Genomic DNA, 19,927 nt, shown 5'->3' with positions numbered 1-19,927 from the left:
TGATCTAATATGTACAGGACGTGAACCCGAATGCCTCCAAATCAACAGGAAGTTGCACTGAAATCCCTCCATATCAACAGGAAGTGACCCAATACCTACAGAAAGCTCGAGATACTCCAAAATCAACAGGAAGTGACTCAACATGACTAGGAATGCCCCAAAAATGCCTCAAAATCAATAGGACGTGACCTAATATGTACAGCAAGTGATTCCAAAATGCTCCAAAATCAACAGGAAGTGACCCCGAAGTCTCCCCATATCAACAAGAAGTGACCCAATATGAACAGGAAATAACCACAAAATGCCCCAAAATCAACTGGAAGAGACTTTATATCTACATTAAGTGACCCTGGAGTGCCTCAAAATCAATAGGAAGTGACCTCATATGTACAGAAAGCGTACCCGAAATGCCCCACATATCAACAGGAAGTTACCCAATATGAACAGGAAGTGAACCTGAAATGCACCAAAATAAACTGGAAGAGACCAGATATCTACAGGAAGTGATCCTAGAGTGCCTCAAAATCAACAAGCATTGAACCCGAAATATTGTTGCGATTTTTTTGAGGTGTGCAATATATTGCGATATTATATTGCGATAGTAAAAAAAAAACGAAAAAAAAAAAAAATATATATATATATATATACATATATATATATATATATATATATATATATATATATATATATATATATATATATATATATGTATATATATATATATATATAATTTTTTTTTTTTTTTAAAGAAATTTTCACTAGATGACTTGAATAGCTGTTTGGAAATACTTTGCATGACACACCGTGACCACAGTGTATTCATATAATACCGTTTCATTTGTGAATGATTAAGATTGCTGTATTATTATGAAGGGATCCAGGAAGCAATGTCTGCACAAAATAGATAATTTATTGAACACAATATTTGACACTTCAACAGCAGCAAATACATTAAATGACAAATAAAAGAGCAGGTGCATTCGTCCCCTAAGTTTTTGACAAAATATAACAATAAATAAAAACTTCTGTAAAATAACAACAAAGTTGTAAACATAGTTGAACAAAAATATTAAATATGACAAATAAGAGTTGTTCACAAACTATAACAATAAATAAAAACCTCAGTAAAACAATAAAGTTGTCAACATATTTGAACTTAAATATTAAATCTGTCAAATAAAAGTGCAAGTGCATTAGTCCCCTGAGTTGTTTACACAAAATATAACAATATAAAACTGCAAAACTGCAACAAAGTTGTAAAAATATTTTAAAAATATTAAGTATCAAAACTTTATGTGCAGCTGTACTATAGTTATTTGAAAAATACGATTTACAATTAATTTAAATATAAAAGAAACAGAAACTCAATTGAACTTGTAAATAATTGAACTGAATAACAGCAAATAACTGATGAATAACAGAACCATTTTAACTCCCAAATTTCCTGCCTTCCTGATAGCTGTCACTTGAATAAAAAGAAGAAAAGACATTCCTGCAGCTGTGTTATGTATTTGTCTGCATATCGTCCACCTTCCTTGCTCAGCAATTCTCAACTGGGTCTCATAGGTTTTTGGCCAAGACTACTAGTTAATCCACCATTGCAGGCTTGAGACAACAACGTTGGCACGTAACAATGTTCCCACCTGTACTAAAAAGCCTCTGATGGGAAGCTCGTAGCAGGAATGCATAGATACCTGCGTTTTAAATGGTCCCACATGTTCGACGGATTACTTCTTGTTGAGGCAACCATGGCGAGGCACTGTCAACAGGGCTGTTTTTTGTTCCTTATATTCTTGTCGATAGCCAAAATACTTCCAAAACTCCTTTTGGAGACAGTCTTCCCTATTCAACGTGTTGCTTGCTTTCACTTTGAAAACGGCCCCTCCTCCCTCCGCTCTGCTGTTCGGCCCCTCCTCCCTCCACTCCGCTGTAGCAGGGGAGGGGGAGGAGCCGATGACTGCGAGCTGGAGGGAATGAGAGAGCTGTGCGCTCTCCTTCGCGCTCCTTCCTCAAAACAAACGTTTGTGGATTTAAAAAAATGAAATGAAAAAACTATCGCACGTCCTTGCGATGGGACTATTGCGCATGCGCACATCGCGATGGCGATGTTTAAACGATATATCGTTCAGGCCTAATAGGCAGTGACCTAATCTGTACAGGAAATGAATCCGATATGCCCCCATATCAACAGGAAGTGACTCAATACCTACAGGAAGCCCAAAGCACCCAAAAGGCAACAGGAAGTGACCCAATATGAACAGGAAGTGAAACTGAAATGCACCAAACTCAACTGGAAGAGACCTGATATCTACAGGAAGTGACCCTAGACTGCCTCAAAATTCAACAGGCATTGAACCGGAATTGCCTCAAAATCAATAGGACGTGACCTAATATGTACAGGAAGTGAACCCAGATGCCCCTAAATAAACACGAAGTGACCTTTAAATCCCTTTCATATAAACAGGAAGTGACCCAATACCTACAGGAAGCCCAAGGCACCCCCAAATCTACAGGAAGTGACCCAGGATGAACAGGAAGTGACTCTAAAATGCCCCCAAATCAAGCAACCCAATAGCTACATTAAATGACCCTTGAATGCCTCAAAATCAATAGGAAGTGACCTAATATGTACAGGAAATGAACACAAAATGCCTCCAAATCAAAAGGAAGTGACCCCGAAGTCCCCCCATATCAACAGGAAGTTACCTCGAAATTCCCCCATATCAACAAGAAGTGACCCAATACCTACAGGAAGTCCGAGAGACCCTAAAATCAACAGGAAGTGACCCAATATGACCAGGAAATGACTCTGAAATGCCTCAAAATCAAAACAAAGTGACCTGGATATCTACAGGAAGTGAGCCCAAAATGTAAATATGAATAATGAACAGAAAGTGAACCCGAAATGCCTCGAAATCAACTGGAAGTGACCTCATAGGAAGTGAACCCGAATGCCCCCAAATTAACAAGATGTGACCTCAAAATCCCCCTATATCAAAAGGAAGTGACCCGATAACTATAGGAAGCCCAAGACACCCCAAAGTCAACAGGAAGTTACCCAACATGAACAGAAAATGACCCTGAAATGCCCCCAAATCAACAGGAAGTGACCCTGAAATGCCTCAAAATTAATAGGAAGTGACCTAAAATGTATTGGAAATGAACCCGAAATCCCCCTGTATGAAAAGGAAATGACGCAATATGAACAAAGAATGAACCTGAAATGCCCCAATATCAAAAGGAAGTGACTCCAAAATGAACAGGAAATGAACCTGAATGACACCAACAGGAAGTGAACCCAAAATTCCTCAAAATCAAGAGGAAGTGACCTGATGTGTACAAAAAGTGAACCCGAACGCCCCCAAATCAACAAGAAATTACCTCAAAATCTCCCCATATGGACAAAAACTGACCCAATATCTACAGGAAGTCAATAACACTGACAAGAAAAGAAATAATCATTAGTTTAAACATGCAGTTTACTGCTGTATCCTCCACGATTTTCCTTTTTTGCCATTTCATTTTTCCACAGGTGAGTGAGACGGCCAAATAATGTGTCACGGGTACAGACGACAACGTCACAGCAGTTGGTATCAGGCGCCCTGCTCATGTGTGAAAACGACGATCAGGCGCCCTACTTGTGTGCGAAAACGACTTCCTAGGCAAAGGATGGTGCCTAACTACTCGCGAGGCCTGTAGCTATAGGAACTGAGTACTCAGGGTCCTATTAACGACAATTAAAGGGATCTACAGATAGAAAGACATGTTGTTCTTAAAAGATAAATATTTGTACAAGTTATAATCATTTGATACTAAAACCCTTCTTAATATTTTCGTTTCAATAATATTTGTAAAATTATTCTAACTAGTAGGTCGCCATTGTTCTTGACGTCGCTGAGGGTGGACGTCTCAGGGCCACGCTGTTGTACTTCACAGTGTCACTCTGAAAAAAAACCAAAAGAAAAACGTGTCACTCTGTAATTATGTAAAGTAATGATTTAAATACCCCACAAGGTGTTAATGGTGAATTTTAAATTAATTAGGGATCAAGCCAACGAGTGTGTTTTGTCCCTTGACTAATGCCGAAGTTTTCCTTTATTGCTCAATGGAGTGTTAGACAGAGAGAAAGGAGAGTGGACACAGGCTTTCAGATTCGTAGCTGATTGCCCCGTTTATTGGCATAAGCTTCAGCAACTCCATAAGTATCATACAGTAAAATAAAACAAAATAATATTCATATCTCTCAAAAAATAATGTTCACAAAAAGAAAAGTGCTTCAGTCTGTATTAATGAGGCCCTATTCTCACAGTTAAACAACAATGCAAAGAGAACTGGCATTCACAAATTCACAATCAAAATAGATATGCAAAATAAACATACAACTAGCCAAACTCTGTTTAAACATTTTAGCAACTCATTTAGCACAAGAAATACACTGGACGGTGATATTTAGTCACAAATACAAACTATGATGCTGGGAGCCATTATCAGAAGTGTTGTTTGTTGTGACTGACTCTACTACGGCGTCAGTCGAGTCTTGAGCTGTCTTGAGTGAATAGAAAAAACTGTGACACAACTTACTGGACTTGACCTTCTTTCAACAGATTTTATTCGAAGCAGAAAACGGTGATCCAATAGCCATCTGCGAGGTGACCGTGGAGCCATTACCTCACATCGTCCATCAAACCGTCCGGCTTTACCACCCAGAACACTGTTTCCTCAAGAAGGCCATCCAACTACCGCACTGGCACATGCACTCTGGTAGTACAATTATTTTCTTGGACTTTTATTAGTTGCCCAAGCACCAATTGGCACGAGAGCCCTATTGTAATGCAAAGGATTATTATAAACGACTTCCGGACGGCTTCGAGGAAATTCTGGTCCACCATCCGGCGTCCGAGGAGAGGAATGCAGTGCACCATTAACACTGTGTATAGTGAAGATGGGGTACTGCTGACCTCGACCCGGGACGTCGTGAGTCGGTGGGGAGAATACTTCGAAGACCTCCTCAATCCCACCGACACGTCTCCCTTGGAGGGAGCAGAGTCTGGGACTCTGAGGTGGGCTCTCCAATCTCTGGGGTTGAAGTCACTGAGGTTGTTGGAAAGCTCCTTGGTGGCAAGGCCCCGGGGGTCGATGAGATCCGCCCAGAGTTCCTAAAGGCTCTAGATGTTGTGGGGCTGTCATGGCTGACACGCCTCTACAACATCGCGTGTACATCGGGACAGTGCCTCTGGATTGGCAGACCGGGGTGGTGGTCCCCCTTTTTAAAAAAGGGGGACCGGAGGGTGTGTTCCAATTATAGAGGGATCACACTCCTCAGCCTCCCCGGTAAAGTCTATTCAGGGGTGCTGGAGAGGAGGGTCCGTCGGGAAGTCGAATCTCGGATTCAGGAGGAGCAGTGTGGTTTTTGTCCCGGCCGTGGAACAGTGGACCAGCTCTACACCCTCGGCAGGGTCCTCGAGGGTGCATGGGAGTTCGCCCAACCAGTCTACATGTGTTTTGTGGATTTGGAGAAGGTGTTCGACCGTGTGCCTAAGGGAGTCCTGTGGAGGGTGCTCCAGGAGTACGGGGTACCGAGCCCCTTGGTAAGGGCTGTTCGGTCCCTGTACGACCGGTGTCAGAGTCTGGTCCGCATTGCCGGCAGTAAGTCGAATTCGTTCCCGGTGAGGATTGGGCTCCGCCAAGGCTGCCCTTTGTCACCGATTCTGTTCATAATTTTTATGGACAGAATTTCTAGGCGCAGCCGAAGCGTTGAGGGTGTCCGGTTTGGTGGTCTCAGCATTGCATCTCTGCTTTTTGCAGATGACGTAGTGCTGTTGGCTTCATCAAGCCGTGACCTCCAACTCTCACTGGGGCGGTTCGCAGCCGAGTATGAAGCGGTTGGGATGAAGATCAGCACCTCCAAATCCGAGACCATGGTCCTCAGCCGGAAAAGGTTGGCATGCCCTCTCCGGGTCAGGGATGAGATCCTGCCCCAAGTGGAGGAGTTCAAGTATCTTGGGGTCATGTTCACGAGTGAGGGTAGGAGGGAGCGGGAGATTGACAGGTGGATCGGTGCAGCGTCTGCAGTGATGCGGACTCTGCACCGGTCCGTTGTGGTGAAGAAGAAGCTGAGCCAAAAGGCAAAGCTCTCGATTTACCGGTCGATCTGCGTTCCTACCCTCACCTATGGTCACGAGCTGTGGGTCGAGACCGAAAGAACAAGATCTCGGATACAAGCGGCCGAAATGAGTTTCCTCCGCAGGGTGTCCGGCCTCTCCCTTAGAGATAGGGTGAGAAGCCCGGTCATCCGGGAGGGGCTTGGTGTCAAGCCGCTACTCCTCCGCGTTGAGAAGAGCCAGTTGAGGTGGCTCGGGCATCTGGTTCGGATGCCTCCTCGACGCCTCCCTGGAGAAGTGTTTTAGGCATGTCCTACCAGCGGGAGGCCTTGGGGTCGACTCAGGACACGCTGGAAAGACTATGTCGCTCGGTTGACCTGGGAACGCCTTGGAATCCCGCCGGAGGAGCTGGCTGAAGTGGCTGGGGAGACGGAAGTCTGGGCTTCCCTGCTAAAACTGCTGCCCCCGCGACCCGACTCTGGACTAAGCGGAAGATAATGGATGGATGGATGGATGGATGGATGGATGGATGGATGGATGGATGGATGGATGGATGGATGGATGGATGGATGGAGGATTATTTTTCATGGCAAATGAAAATGGCCAATTTGGAAATTTTAATATACTCGAAAACTCCCCAAAATTTGCACCTACATGCGGGTTGGTGTAAATTTGAATTGAATTTTTCGAAAAGGCCTCTACTATTAGGTTTTTTTCAACGTAGAGCGATGAAATTTGGGTCGTCAATACCTTCTGCAAAACTGCTCCAAAAAGTCTCTTGCACCCATGTGTCAAACCCAACAGGAAATCGGGTATTTTGGATTGAATGTGAAATTTATATCGAGGTACAGGGTGCATATCTGAGACATTGGCACCTTGGGAGGTTGTTGGATACTCCTCAGAATTGGTGAGACTGCTCATGAGACACATGAGATCTTAAGTTATCAAAAAGTTTTCATTCACGGGCCTGACCTGGGCTGGGTGCAAAAGTCGGCCTTTTTTAGCGACACGCCAAATTCAGTAAATAACTAATAACTCCCTGATACATGGTTCAGTCTTTCATATCTGGCACATATGAGAGGTAACCCAGGCTGAACACGACTGCATTGAAATATTACCCATTAGGCCTGGCCCCCTCTGCTGGGAACAGGAAACACCCTTGTTTACTAGACAGGCTCTTCCTCCAAGAGAAAAAAAATCAACTGACCTCAAACCTGCATCAGGGGAGCCTTACGAAATGTGTTCAGGTACCCAATGAAAAATTCTGAGGTTTAGTTGAAGCAAAAGCTTCCAAACAGGAACGTGAAAATTACAGTTACGATTTTGTCTAGCCACAAATTTTTAAGAGTCATAAATTGGCAGACATACAACATATCTGCGACAAACTTCCCGTGCTTGGTAAGAGTTGTACCCTGAAGGGCCCTTCTGGGGTCATTCACAGCGCCAACTTCTGGCAACAGAAAGTCACTCATTTTACTTGTGCATGTCCAGTTCTTTTCAGGTTGGTCATGGCAATTTTCTAATACTACATTTTAAGGCCCATGTCCACATGACTCTGTTGCCGTGATGACACTTTGTTTGCCATTAAAAGTAAGTAGATTTCTTCAGGGGCTTAGGCATCTTATAGAGCCACGGAATTCGGCACACTTAGTCGAATTGGCCCAATTAGAATATTCATTTTGGTTTTGAATAAGGGCGTGGCTGCACAGCTCAGTTGCGCCTCCTTTTTGTAGGACCCTCTTAAAGAGGGATTTTTTTCTCCTAGGTGTGTGAATGTATTTCTAATCCCCAAAAAAGAGGCGAAATTCGAGCATGTTAGGTTCTCATGAGATGATGAATGGTGGACGTTCTGCCACCGCTCTGACCTGTGTGCTGTTGCGTGATGTCCGAGTTGCACCAACTGCGAGGGCCAGTCCAGTCCTGCTTGCTGGCCAAGTAATATTTATTTTTTTGTGAGGAAAATAATATTTTGTAACTAAAATCAACACTGCACACCCCATAAAGTTTTTTTTTTTCCATTTTTTGATGATGTTAAACAAAAACATATTACATCAGAAAATGTTTATTTTAAACTGCTAGATTCACTTTCGCAAAAAAATCAAACTTAATATGTAGGATATCCATAAATCCATCCATCATCTACCGCTTAATCTGGGGTCGAGTCACGGGGGCAGCAGCTTTAGCTGGCGATCCTAGGACAGCCGAGAAACATAGTCTCTGTAGTGTGTCCTGGGTTGTCCCCGGGGCCCTCAGCCGGTGGGACAAGCCCAAATCACCTCTCCAGGGAAGCATCCAGGAGGCTTCCAAACCAGGTGCCCGGGCCACCTCGACTGGCTTCTCTCAACGCGGAGGAGTAGCGGCTCGACAAATAGTTCCTCCCAGAAGACACCCTATCTCTAAGGGAGACACCCTGCGGAGGCCGCATGTATCTGAGATCTTGTTCTTTCGATCACGACGCAAAGCTCGTGACCATAGGTGTGGATAGGAACGTAGATCAACTGGTAAATCGAGAGCTTCGCCTTTCAGCTCAACTCCTTCTTCACCACTGGTAAATGGACAGTACTTATATAGCGCATTTATCTGCATGGTCACCATGCCCAAAGCGCTTTACAGTAGCACACATTTACCCATTCACGCACACATTCACACAGCAATGGGGCTGCTGCCATGCAAATCAGGGTTCAGTGCCTTGCCCAAGGGCACTTCAACAGTGGGCAGTCATAGCCGGGAATCGAACCACTGACCCTTTGGTCCAGATACCAACTGCGCCACGGCCGCCCCATTATGGACCGATGCAGAGTCTGCACATGGTCGAACGCCTTCTTCAATTCCACCAAACACATGTAAACTGGTTGGGCAAACTCGCATGCACCCTCGAGGACCCTGACGAGGGTGTAGAGCTGGTACACAATATGTAGGATAAAGAAGAAGAATGTCAAGACACGTGTACCCCAAAGTAGCAGATTAATATTCTTCACAAATCTAGTAAAGGTTTGGTGTGGTAAAAGTACATTATTCTCAAAACTATCCTCAAGTAGCTGTAACAGAGTGAACGCAACACATTACTACCCACCTCTGTATTACAGTAATATCATCAACAAAGTACTACACAGGAGAATCACTCCAACTAATGTGTTTCATTACAATTTCTAACCCTTGAAGCAGTTGGAGACACGGATGCCAAAATGGCTATTTCTGCACGTTGCAGCGACCCGAACGTCTGTCAAACCCGAAAGCTGGTGAGAGCATCTTCCCTTACACAATATACAGTCAAAGTCTCAGTCCATGTAAGCAGGGGATTAATTATTAAAGAGATAGCTTCAGCAGAATCCTTTGTTTAGGGGAATACTGCTATTCCAGCATTCTTTGTAATGAGTTGAGTAGCTTTTTTGAGGCACAGAAGGCTTTTCTTTTGCTCATTGAATGCTTTTAACATGCAAATGTGGTGTCTTTGTGCCCACTTATTTACATTTTTATTAATTTTTCTCTGTCACTAGGTGCCAGGAGAACCTCAGGATCTGCACTTGAAGATACCCGGAGGTCCAAATCCAAACATTAAAATGTTCTTTGTAATGGTTTTCACGTAAGTAATGTTACAGCTCCTGGTTATTCTTGTGGTATTTTCTTTGAAAAAAATGTATAGCTGTTTTTTTATGTATATTTTGGGCACGAGCACCAACTGGCATGAGAGCCCTATTGTAATGCAAAGGTTTATCATTTTTTTCATGGCAAATGAAAATGGCCAATTTGAAATATGCTTGAAAACTCACCAAAATTTGCACATGCATGCGGCTTGGCGTAAATTTTGATAATTTTGCAACCTTGTGAAAAAATGTAGCAAAATGGCTCAGTGGTGCCCCCTTGAAATTTTCAAAAAGGTTGCTCCTATGAGGGTTTTTTCAATGTAGAGCGATGAAATATGGGGAGTCGATACCTTGTGCAACACTGCTCCACAAAGTCTCTTCACACCTATATTCCAAACCCAACAGGAAATCGGGTATTTTGGATTGAATGTGAAATTTATATCGAGTTACTGGGTGCATATCTGAGACATTGGCACCTAGGGAACAGAGGTTGCGCTCGACTTTTTCGTTGTCTGTCATTTTGACTGACAGGGTCATAAAAATCCGGTCATAATCTATTTTTACCCGTCACTTAAATTTTTAAAATGATGATAATGACATTGTGGTGACCCTTTGTTTGGCATAATTCACCTTCCGTACTTGTGTGTCCATTTGGCTGAGCGCGTTACCGGCTACGACAGTCACGTGACAGAGACACTTAAGAGCTGCGCGCGGTCCCCTCACTATCCTCTCGCTATATGATTGGCTGAAGAGTCGAAATGCTCTCCCGTGAAATGCCTGTTTAAAAATGTTCCCGTTGTTACTTCTTGCGTTCGCTTATAAATGCCCATTTAAAAAGGAAAAGTGATGGATTATACTACACACAGAGCGTATTATTAACAAATGTTAAAGTTGTATAATCATATAGCGAGAATAAGGAACGTCACTGACAAGCGCAGGCCCCCGCGAGTGGATAGTTTTAAATTAATATTCTGTCCGAACAAGCTTAACAGAGAATCCACACCGTGCCATCACACATCAAGCAGATGAATATGTAACTTTTTCTCCGCAGTGACAAGAACAGCTGACTGTGGCCCCAGTATGTAGGTAGCCTACCATATGTAGCATATGGAGCAATGAAATTAACAGTTCACCTGCTGTGGCCTGAACGTTGTCTCACACTTTCCTCCTGGTGCGCATGGACTTGAATTGCGTGCCCGCTTGTGCAGTCCCTGTTTTTTCACCTCTTTTATCAACACCATCGTCGTTTTGGGGCTTTTTGAAGAAACTTCGGACACTCAGTTGCCTTGACATTTTTCAGAGTAAGGCCAACGACGTCATGCATCAAGAGAGACAATAGCTAATTAATATGCTCACTCGCCACCCTGTGGTCTGGGGTGTGAATTGCAACCGGTCAACGACGGAAAATATTCGGTTAATGCGACCCCTGCTAGGGAGTTAGTTGGATCCTCCTCAAAATGGGTGGGACTGGTCATGAGACATAGGAGAATTTAAGTTATCAAAATGGTGATTTTTCATTTACGGGCCTGACCTGAGCGGGGTGCCAAAGTCTGACTTTTTTTGGGCAGCACGCCAAATTCCGTAAATGACTCTTTACTCCCTGATACAGGGTTCAGTCTTTTTCATATCTGGCATTTATGAGAGGTAACTCAGCCTGAACACGATTGCATTGAAATATTACCCATTATCACTGGTGCTCCCTGCTGGCAACAGGAACCGCCCTTTTTTACAAGACAGGCTCCTTCTCCAAGGGAAAAAAAACCAAATTGACCTCAAACCCTAATCAGAGGAGTCTTGAGGTATGTGTTCAGGTGACTAATGAAAAATATTGAGGTTTTGTCAAAGCAGAGGGGACCAAACAGGAAAGTGATAATGACCCTCACCATTTTGTCTCGCCACAAATTTTGAACAGTTATAACTTGGCAGTTAAACAACACATTTGCGGCAAAACTCCTGTGCTTGGTGGGAGTCGTACCCTGAGCGGTCCTGCAGGGGTCATTTGCATCAACCCTATAGCACCAACTAGTGACATTAGAATGTCACTCATTTTACTAATACATATCCAGTTTTTTTCAGGTTGGTCATTGTAGTTACAAGTCTTTTTGTAATGCTACATTTTAAGGCCCATGTCCATATGTCTCTAATTGTTGCGGTGACAACCCTTTGTTCGCCATTAAAAGGAAGTAGATTTCTTCAGGGACTTGGGTAGCTTATAAAGGCCGCTGTTAAAAAGGTTGATTCAGCATAGACATATGCCAATTACCGGTTTCAACGTATAACATGGTATGAAAACGTGACGGTTTCAAAACCCTAAAAAATTTCCGTCATACTGTCCCTACAGTATTAGCAGTTTTTATGTCCCAAAAATGCAGGGAGAAATCCCTCGCTTGCAGCTGCAAGGCTTAACCCTCCCCCACCGGTTATTTCTCAGTGTCAGTGAGTGTCAGCTGTGCTGCATGATTGCTGGAGGAGGTGAAACCCCTTGGGCGAATTTTTCGTCATTTATCGTTATCGAGGTAAATCTGCTTAATTTACCGCGATACGTGCTTAAGGCAATATCGCCCAGCCCTACCTTCAATATGATTTCGCATTTCTACAAAACACACTGAACACTGTCATGAACGTTTCCCACCAGTTAGGAGAGTTAACTCCAGCGTGTTTAGTGTGTTTAGCGGTGGTAAAACATGTGTTCTTTTTTTTTTACTGTCTGGCAACTATCTGTGTTGAGACAGAGTGTGTATAATGTAAACATGATTCGAGTTATACACACATGCTTGTTATGGAAAATAATTCAATTATTTTTGTTCTGATGTTAATAATGTTGAGCTGTGGCTGTGGGTTTAGATTCAGCTAAAGACGGCATTTATTTTAATTTCATTTAGAATATTTCAGTTAATTTTGTTATTTTTGAAAACTTAATATTATACTCATGTTCTAATTTTCTAATATGTTTTGAAAAATAATAATCCTGTTCAATGGAAAGAAGAATTTATTTTTTAACCCAGATATCTCAAAATAACACATTTTACAGCTGTAATTGCAATACCGTGATACAGTGATAGTTTGGTTTAAGGTTGTCAGACCATCAGAATCTCATACCCTCTATTCCCTGCACTTAACATTCGTTTTTTTAGCCCCATCGTGTTATTTTAATATTTACTGTCAATTTCTGCCACACAATGCCGGTCCTTGGAAAAAAGGCCCATATCACACCGGTCGGTGGTACAAAAAAGGCTGGGGACCACTGACTTAAACATCTTCCAAATGTCTTCGATTGCTCTTTAAGTTCAGTAGTCTCGGAGTGCTGCCGAGTATGTGACTACATCACCTCCCACTCACAGCTCTCCGTCTCAGCTCAAGCCTCTGAGACTTGAATTCCCTTTGTCTCAGCAGTGGGAGAATGATAATGATGATGATGGCGACAGTATTGGCTGATCGTTGAAATGCAAGCGTAGATCAGCCTTCCCCCCATCTTTGCCCTTTTGATGTCTCCGAGGAGCGGGGGTGGTTTGGGATGTTTTATCTTACCGTAATTTTCCCTGATGAGGTTTTCTCTCCATAGTGATAAGTGGATGGCTGCCCCCTCGCAGATCTGGCAGATTTACGTACATTTCATGGAGCGGGTGGATGTCAGCTGTATCGCCGGCCAGCGAAGTTGTCAATCACTGGTGCTGAGGGGGTGGCAGGCTGCTCGGAAGGTCAAGTGTTTCTCATCACACCCCCGGGAGATTGAGGTACAGCGCCAGTTTTTAAATTTATGGCCTAGAAAGTTACCGTGTTACTATCATTGGATTGTGGTCCCAGTAAATTGTGTTCCCTGCCTGTAATCCTTGCTGAGAGTACCCGCACATTCATTCCAATATATACTACTAGCATTTACATGAGATGGGAAACGATGAATTGAAAATTCTTCAAAGATTTTGAGTTTAAAGGTTTCTGATTTACTGCAAAACAACATTTACTGACGCACATATTTCACTGGACAGTGTCATTATATGTAAATTAATATAGTTTATATTCTACAACCAATGGAAAGTACTCCTCACCTCATCTGAACTCATTTTACTGGAGTTACCGCTACTCAAGTGAAACGTACTGTATGTAGTCATGTGAAAAAATTAGGACACCCTATGAAAGCATGTGTGTTTTGTAACATATTTGGTCATATGTATTTTTAATATCAATTTTAACAATCTTGAGAGATTCAAGTAATAGAACTAAACAATTAAAACTGAAAATCATTACTTTCTGTAAAATGTCATTTTAAATAAATGCTATTTCTTTTGAGGAATAAATTTGGACACCCCCACATTCAATCCCGCTTAAAATGGCTAAAATCACACACAGGGGTATCACATCAGGTGCATATGATTAGAACATCATTACCCAGTGTTTTGAAGGAGGCTTGCGCTATTAAAACCTCAAATATAGTTTGGTGTGCCCCTGACTTTTGAAGTGAGAGAAAACACTGGCAGTGCTTCTCAATTATTTTCTGTTACGCCACCCCAAGGAAGACGTAAATGTTTCGCGCCCCCCAAACTCTCTGCCGCCACTGTAAATAGTATCATTTGTCTATAAAATTACTATTATAAATATGCATCTGCCTAACATTGTGTCGTTTTTTTTCTAATAAAGAAAAAAGTAACATAGATCAACTTATAATAAAGTATAACTTTATTGTTTTGTTTGTAACAGAGAAGACTTGACGCATATCAATTTGCCTGAATTAAAAAAAAAGTCACATCCAAACTGTAAAAATACGCTTAAGGTACATTTTTGACCATTTGATACAGAAAAATAAAATGTAATAAAATCAGTAAATAATAACACATTCAAATTGATTAGAAACAATCACTCATGAGGACAATATGCCAAAAAATTTGACCGAAAAAACAAAACTGAATAAAAGAAAAAAAGAGTGTCCTTGGACAGAAGGACAGTTTTTATTTGTGCTGCTCACACCTCCTTTGCAATGGTGTGGAGTTATTTTGCAATGAGCATGCTAACAATGCTCACTGGTTTACTGATATAACACTGACAAAGCAGGACGATTGTTGGCAATATTCGGCACATTTTCGCTGAAAAACAATCAAGCGGCTTATCAGTGAGATTGGGGTCTAATGTCTTTAAGTGCCGTCTTAATTGATTTGGCTTCTGGCTGTCCGCTATAATTATTTTTAGACACAGTAAACAGTGGTCTTTCCTCATCACCCACTGTATTAAAAGTCAAAGCTAAAAGGCAAACGGCACGAAAAAAGCGCATTCTCGGCGGCCGAGGTAGAACCGTAGGTGAGGGCGGTTGCCGTGACGATCCCAAGCCGAAAATAGCACTTCTCGGGCGGCGACGTGAGAACCGGACAAGACAGTGGGTCGCTGCGTGAGTGAGTCCGGTCGGAAAATGGCTTTCTAAAACGGCGGCGGCGCACTGCTCTTCATATCTGTTTTCTGTGTGCTGAGTGCTCTTCCTTAGTTAAAAAATACTGCGCGCACTCTGAAAATGAGAGCGCCACTACCACCCACTGAGTGGATGTGCAAGTACACTTTATTCCAGTACGGCCAAAAAAAGCATGTTCCCCGAGGTCACATGCGCCCTCCCGGCATCGCTCTGCGCCCCCCCCCCCTCCCCAGGGGGGCGCGCCCCACTATTTGAGAAGTACTGCACTATGGTGAAAGGAGCTATCTGAGGCCTTCAGAAAGAAGATTGTAGACACTTATAAGTCTGGTAAGGGATTTTAAAAGATTTCAAAAGAATATAAAATCAGCCATTCCACTGTCCGGAAAATGGTCTACAAGTGGAGGACATTCAAATCAACTGTCAACATGCAAAGGTCAGGCCGTCCAAGCAAGTTTACTCCGAAAGCAGACCGCAAGATGCTAAAAGAAATCTCCAAAAACCCTAAAATGTCATCAAGGGGCCCACAGTTAACACGTTAACTTTCATGGGTGGTGTGCAACGAGGAAACCTTTGCTCTCCAAGAAGAACATGAAGGCCAGACTGAGGTTAGCCAGAGTGAATGTAGACAAAGACCAGGACGTCTGGAATAATGTTCTTTAAACAGCCCATCCATCCATCCATCCATCCATCATCTGCCGCTTAATCTGGGGTCTGGTCGCGGGGGCAGCAGATTGAGCAGGGCAGCCCAGACTACGAAAACTTGCATTTGTCTCGTTCTGTTTTAGTCTGCTGAAACACGTGTTTAGCTCGTTATTGTCTCGACATCGTCATGAAAAGTGTTTGTTGTCGTCATAATTGACGAAAACAACACAAGTGACCCACACGCAAGTAAAGCCTGAATAGTTTTTAATTTTTTTTTTTTTTAAAGCCTGAATAATTATTCAATATGACGCCATTTAACACAACGTACCTCACAGTATCTTGCTTTTTACTTGCTTGTATTATTACAGTGGTATGAAAAAAATATCTGAACCTTTTGGAATTTCTCACATCCTGTATAAAGTCACCATCTAGTGTGGTCTGATCTTTGTCAAAATCACACAGATGAAAAAAATAGTGTCTGCTTTAACTAAAACCACCCAAACATTTATAGGTGTTCATATTTTAATGAGGATAGTATGCAAACAATGACAGCAGGGGGGAAATAAGTAAGTGAAGCATCACATTTAATATTTTGTGCCCCACCCCTTTGGCAGTAATAACATCCAGAGGGTTCCTGTAGCTGCAGATCAGTCTGGCACAGGGCTCAGGACTAATCTTGGCCCATTCTTCTCTACAAAACTGCTGTAGTTCAGTCAGATTCCTGGGATGTCTGGCATGAATCACTGTCTTTAGGGCATGCCACAGCATCTCAATGGGTTCAAGTCTGGACTTGGCCACTCCAGAACGTGTATTTTGTTCTTCTGAAACCATTCTGAAGTTGATTCACTTCAGTGTTTTGGATCATTGTCTTATTGCAGCGTCCATCCTCTTTTTAGCTTAGACTGTCCGACAGACGGCTTCAGATTTTCCTGCAAAACATCCTGATAAACTTTTGAATTCATTCTTCCATTAATGATTGCAAGTTGTCCTGTCCCTGAGGTAGCAAAACAGCCCCAAATCTTGATGCTACCTCCACCACACTTCGCGGTGGGGATGAGGTGTTGATGTTGGTGACCTCTTCCATTTTGCCTCCACACATGACGTAGTGTGTAACTCCCAAACAATTCAACTTTGATTTCATCAGTCCACAAAACATATTGCCAAAACTTCTGTGGAGTGGCCAAGTGCCTTTTTGCCAACATCAAACGAGCAAGCATGTTTTTTCAGACACCAATGGCTTCCTCCGTGGAGTCCTCCCATGAACACCATTCTTGATCATAGTTTTACATATAGTTGATTTTTGCACAGAGATAATGGACTATGCCAGTGATTTTGGTAAGTCTTTAGCAGACACTCTAGGGTTCTTTTTTACTTCTCTGAGTATTTTGCGCTGAACTCTTGGCATCGTATCTAGTGGACGGGTACTCCTTTGGAGAGAAGCAACAGTGCCAAACTCTCTCCATTTGTAGACAACGTGTCTGACTATCGATTGATGAACATCCAGACTTTAAGCGATGGTTTTGTATCCTTTTGTATCCTCCACTCATCAGTGATTGGGCACGCACCTGACTTAAATTGTTTGGTAAAAATTGGTTTCAATTGCTTTTTAAGTTTCCTTAAGCAGAGGGTTCACTTTCTTATTTTTTCCCCTTATGTCATTGCTTGCATGCAATCCTCATTAAAATATGAAAACCTATACATTTTTGGGTGGTTTTAGTTAAAGCAGACACTGTTTTTTTTTTTTCTGTGTGATTTTGACAAAGATCAGATCACATTTGATGGGGATTTTATGCAGAAATGTGAGAAATTCCAAAAGGTTAAGACACTTTTTCATACCATTGTAGAACGTATACTGTGTTTTTGGACACAGTGGTCTGGTCCCTTTATTTTGTATTTTGTATTTAGAGGTTCTTAAAGGGTAAATTCCGACTCACGCGGAAATTCGGGTTACATCGCCAGCCTAGGAACGGAACTCGTTCGTAACCCGGGGACCTCTATATAGCTAAACCAGCAAGCTAATATCTAAGCGAATTCCTGTTAAAATTTCTTCCCTTTTTGACCGCACATTTTTAAACGGGTTGGAATTTGATATTGAATTTATATTTAATCTTTCCTGTTTCATACTCTTGACTGTATCTTTCACGGTTTGGGTGATGATCTTTGTTCATTATGAATTTACACTACTTAATTGCCAGTGTTACACAAGGAAGTAGCAGAAAAAAATATAGGTATTTTCATGATGAGTGATTCAATTAACTTTCATAATCAACCCGCTTTAAAAAAAAAAAAAAAAAAAAAAGCAAATCAGCCTCAAATATTAGCTTACTAAATCGGCTGTAGATGTCAATCAGCAATCGAGTGAATTTATTTGTTTTTTAAATTGGTATCATCATCGGCCTTTGCAAATCTCATATCTTAGCTTAGCTCAGTCCAGTTTATCTTTGCTTAGTTTAGCGTATAAAAATAGGGCCCTGTGTGTCTTAACCTTCGCCGAACCTCTTTGACTTACTCAGCGAACCGCTGGGTTTTGAACAAACCCACGTTAAGAACCACTTCACCGAGCGAAAATGGCTTTACCGTCACTTTGAACGCTTTTATTCCATTCCGACCTAAGTCTGTTTACCTAAGTTTTCTGAAGTGTGTCATGTCTGCGTCGGTGTGCCAAAAGCTCGCATGGCTGAGAGTAGACGGTGTACCTGTTCTCATTAAGCGGATGGTCTCTCTAGAAAATATTTTTTAAGGCAGATGGAGAGTGTGAACCGTGAAGCGCAGTGAAAAACTGGCATGCTTTGCTGCACTTTTGGACAGCAGCTGCTCATTAATAGACGGCACATCCTTTTACTGCCAGTCTTGCTTCTTTCTGTCTTTTCATCATACACATTTTGGTTTAATTATATACAAATGAAGTATACATATTTGTAGTGTACTGGACTTCATCTTCCAGCGTTGTATCATTCAATTGCACAAACCACATTCTTTATATCCAGCTAAAACTGATGTTGGGCATCGTTTGAATTTGAACGGTTCTGATTTCAATTGCACGTTTTGATTTCGGTTCCAAACAATTCTGGATTCCGATTCTTTTAATAGGCAGGGTAATGAAAAAATGCGTATCAGTCTTTGAACTTGAATATGATGAAGTTTCTTTCCACAGGAGTGCACTTTCGCAAAGATGTTTATATTCCCAAAAGCTCACGGAGAAAACATTTACACATATTCTTTTGCTTATGTTTTAGCGTGTCTTATGCTGCAAGCATTTTACATGTTTTTGAGCTCTGACTAATGGACTAACCTGGTGCAGAATATCAAACAAAGAACTTGTAAAACCCAGTCCAGATTAGCAGATATCTGCCTTCTCGGTTAGTAGGCGTGAGCGTTTTGAACAGATAGTATCTCCTACAGTGGAGAACACACGTTCACTGGATGTAGATGAAGCTTGAACGCATAACAGCTGGTGGTTGGTGCTCACAGCAGAGTAGATAAATAAATGCCACGTATCACTAGTGAAGCACGTGAAGAAAAAAATGAAGCACATTGATAAGACGGAGTATTACGGCCAATTTGATCAATTTTAAAAAAGGACTACGATATTAGTCATGCTATTGCTACGAGAAAAATTGCGAATATTATGTAGGGGTAAGGTAGCTGTGAGCCGCTACGCACTTTACATACATGTACCTTAAGCCTAAACTGGGAGCTACAGCGAATCAGTCAGGCATGAAAATGGGTCAGGGGTTAAAAAGGTGAGAAGGGTGTGGAGGAAATATGTTCCGGTCCACTGTACAACTAGGGCTGTTCCACACGACAAATTTTCTCCCGATTAGTCACCCGACTATTTTTATGATTATTTGACTAATCTAATCTTTTTATTTTTATTTATTTATTTATTTATTTTACTTATTTAGCAATTAAGTTTTTGTTGACGCTTATTAATTCACGAAATCATTTTGGAACACTTACATTCTTTATTAAAGCACAAATAAACATGTACATAACAATAATTAATCACACATGAACAATGAGGTCAAATGCTGATAACATTTACTAGTGCAAAAGAATGGAATGTAAACAGATTCAGAACACTGACTTCGCCTTTCCATAATTATTCAAAACAATTCTTAAAAAAAATATCTAGCAATATTATTATAGTAGCTATACTACTTACTATATGTAATAGTATTATAATATGTATAATAATTATATAT

General features: G+C 41.8%; 1 protein-coding gene across 9 annotated transcripts in view; it reads left to right on the top strand.

The window, feature by feature from the left end:
- nphp4 (nephronophthisis 4) overlaps nt 1–19,927 on the top strand; it is a 461,721-nt gene that overhangs the window by 389,728 nt on the left and 52,066 nt on the right. For 7 of the 9 annotated variants that reach the window (XM_057860675.1, XM_057860682.1, XM_057860654.1 and 4 more), the window contains 4 exons: nt 4,605–4,761; nt 9,264–9,340; nt 9,599–9,684; nt 13,248–13,419. In XM_057860675.1, the coding sequence (XP_057716658.1) occupies nt 4,605–4,761; nt 9,264–9,340; nt 9,599–9,684; nt 13,248–13,419 (492 nt within the window). The remainder of the gene's footprint in view (nt 1–4,604; nt 4,762–9,263; nt 9,341–9,598; nt 9,685–13,247; nt 13,420–19,927) is intronic. The other 2 variants (XM_057860662.1, XM_057860671.1) reach the window with 2 other exon arrangements.

The sequence above is a fragment of the Corythoichthys intestinalis genome, chromosome 2 (genome assembly GCF_030265065.1).
Source record: "Corythoichthys intestinalis isolate RoL2023-P3 chromosome 2, ASM3026506v1, whole genome shotgun sequence".
In the NCBI taxonomy this organism is placed as follows: domain Eukaryota; kingdom Metazoa; phylum Chordata; class Actinopteri; order Syngnathiformes; family Syngnathidae; genus Corythoichthys; species Corythoichthys intestinalis.
The sequence above is the reverse complement of the archived record's forward strand: the minus strand, read 5'-3'. Positions and strand labels throughout refer to the sequence as shown.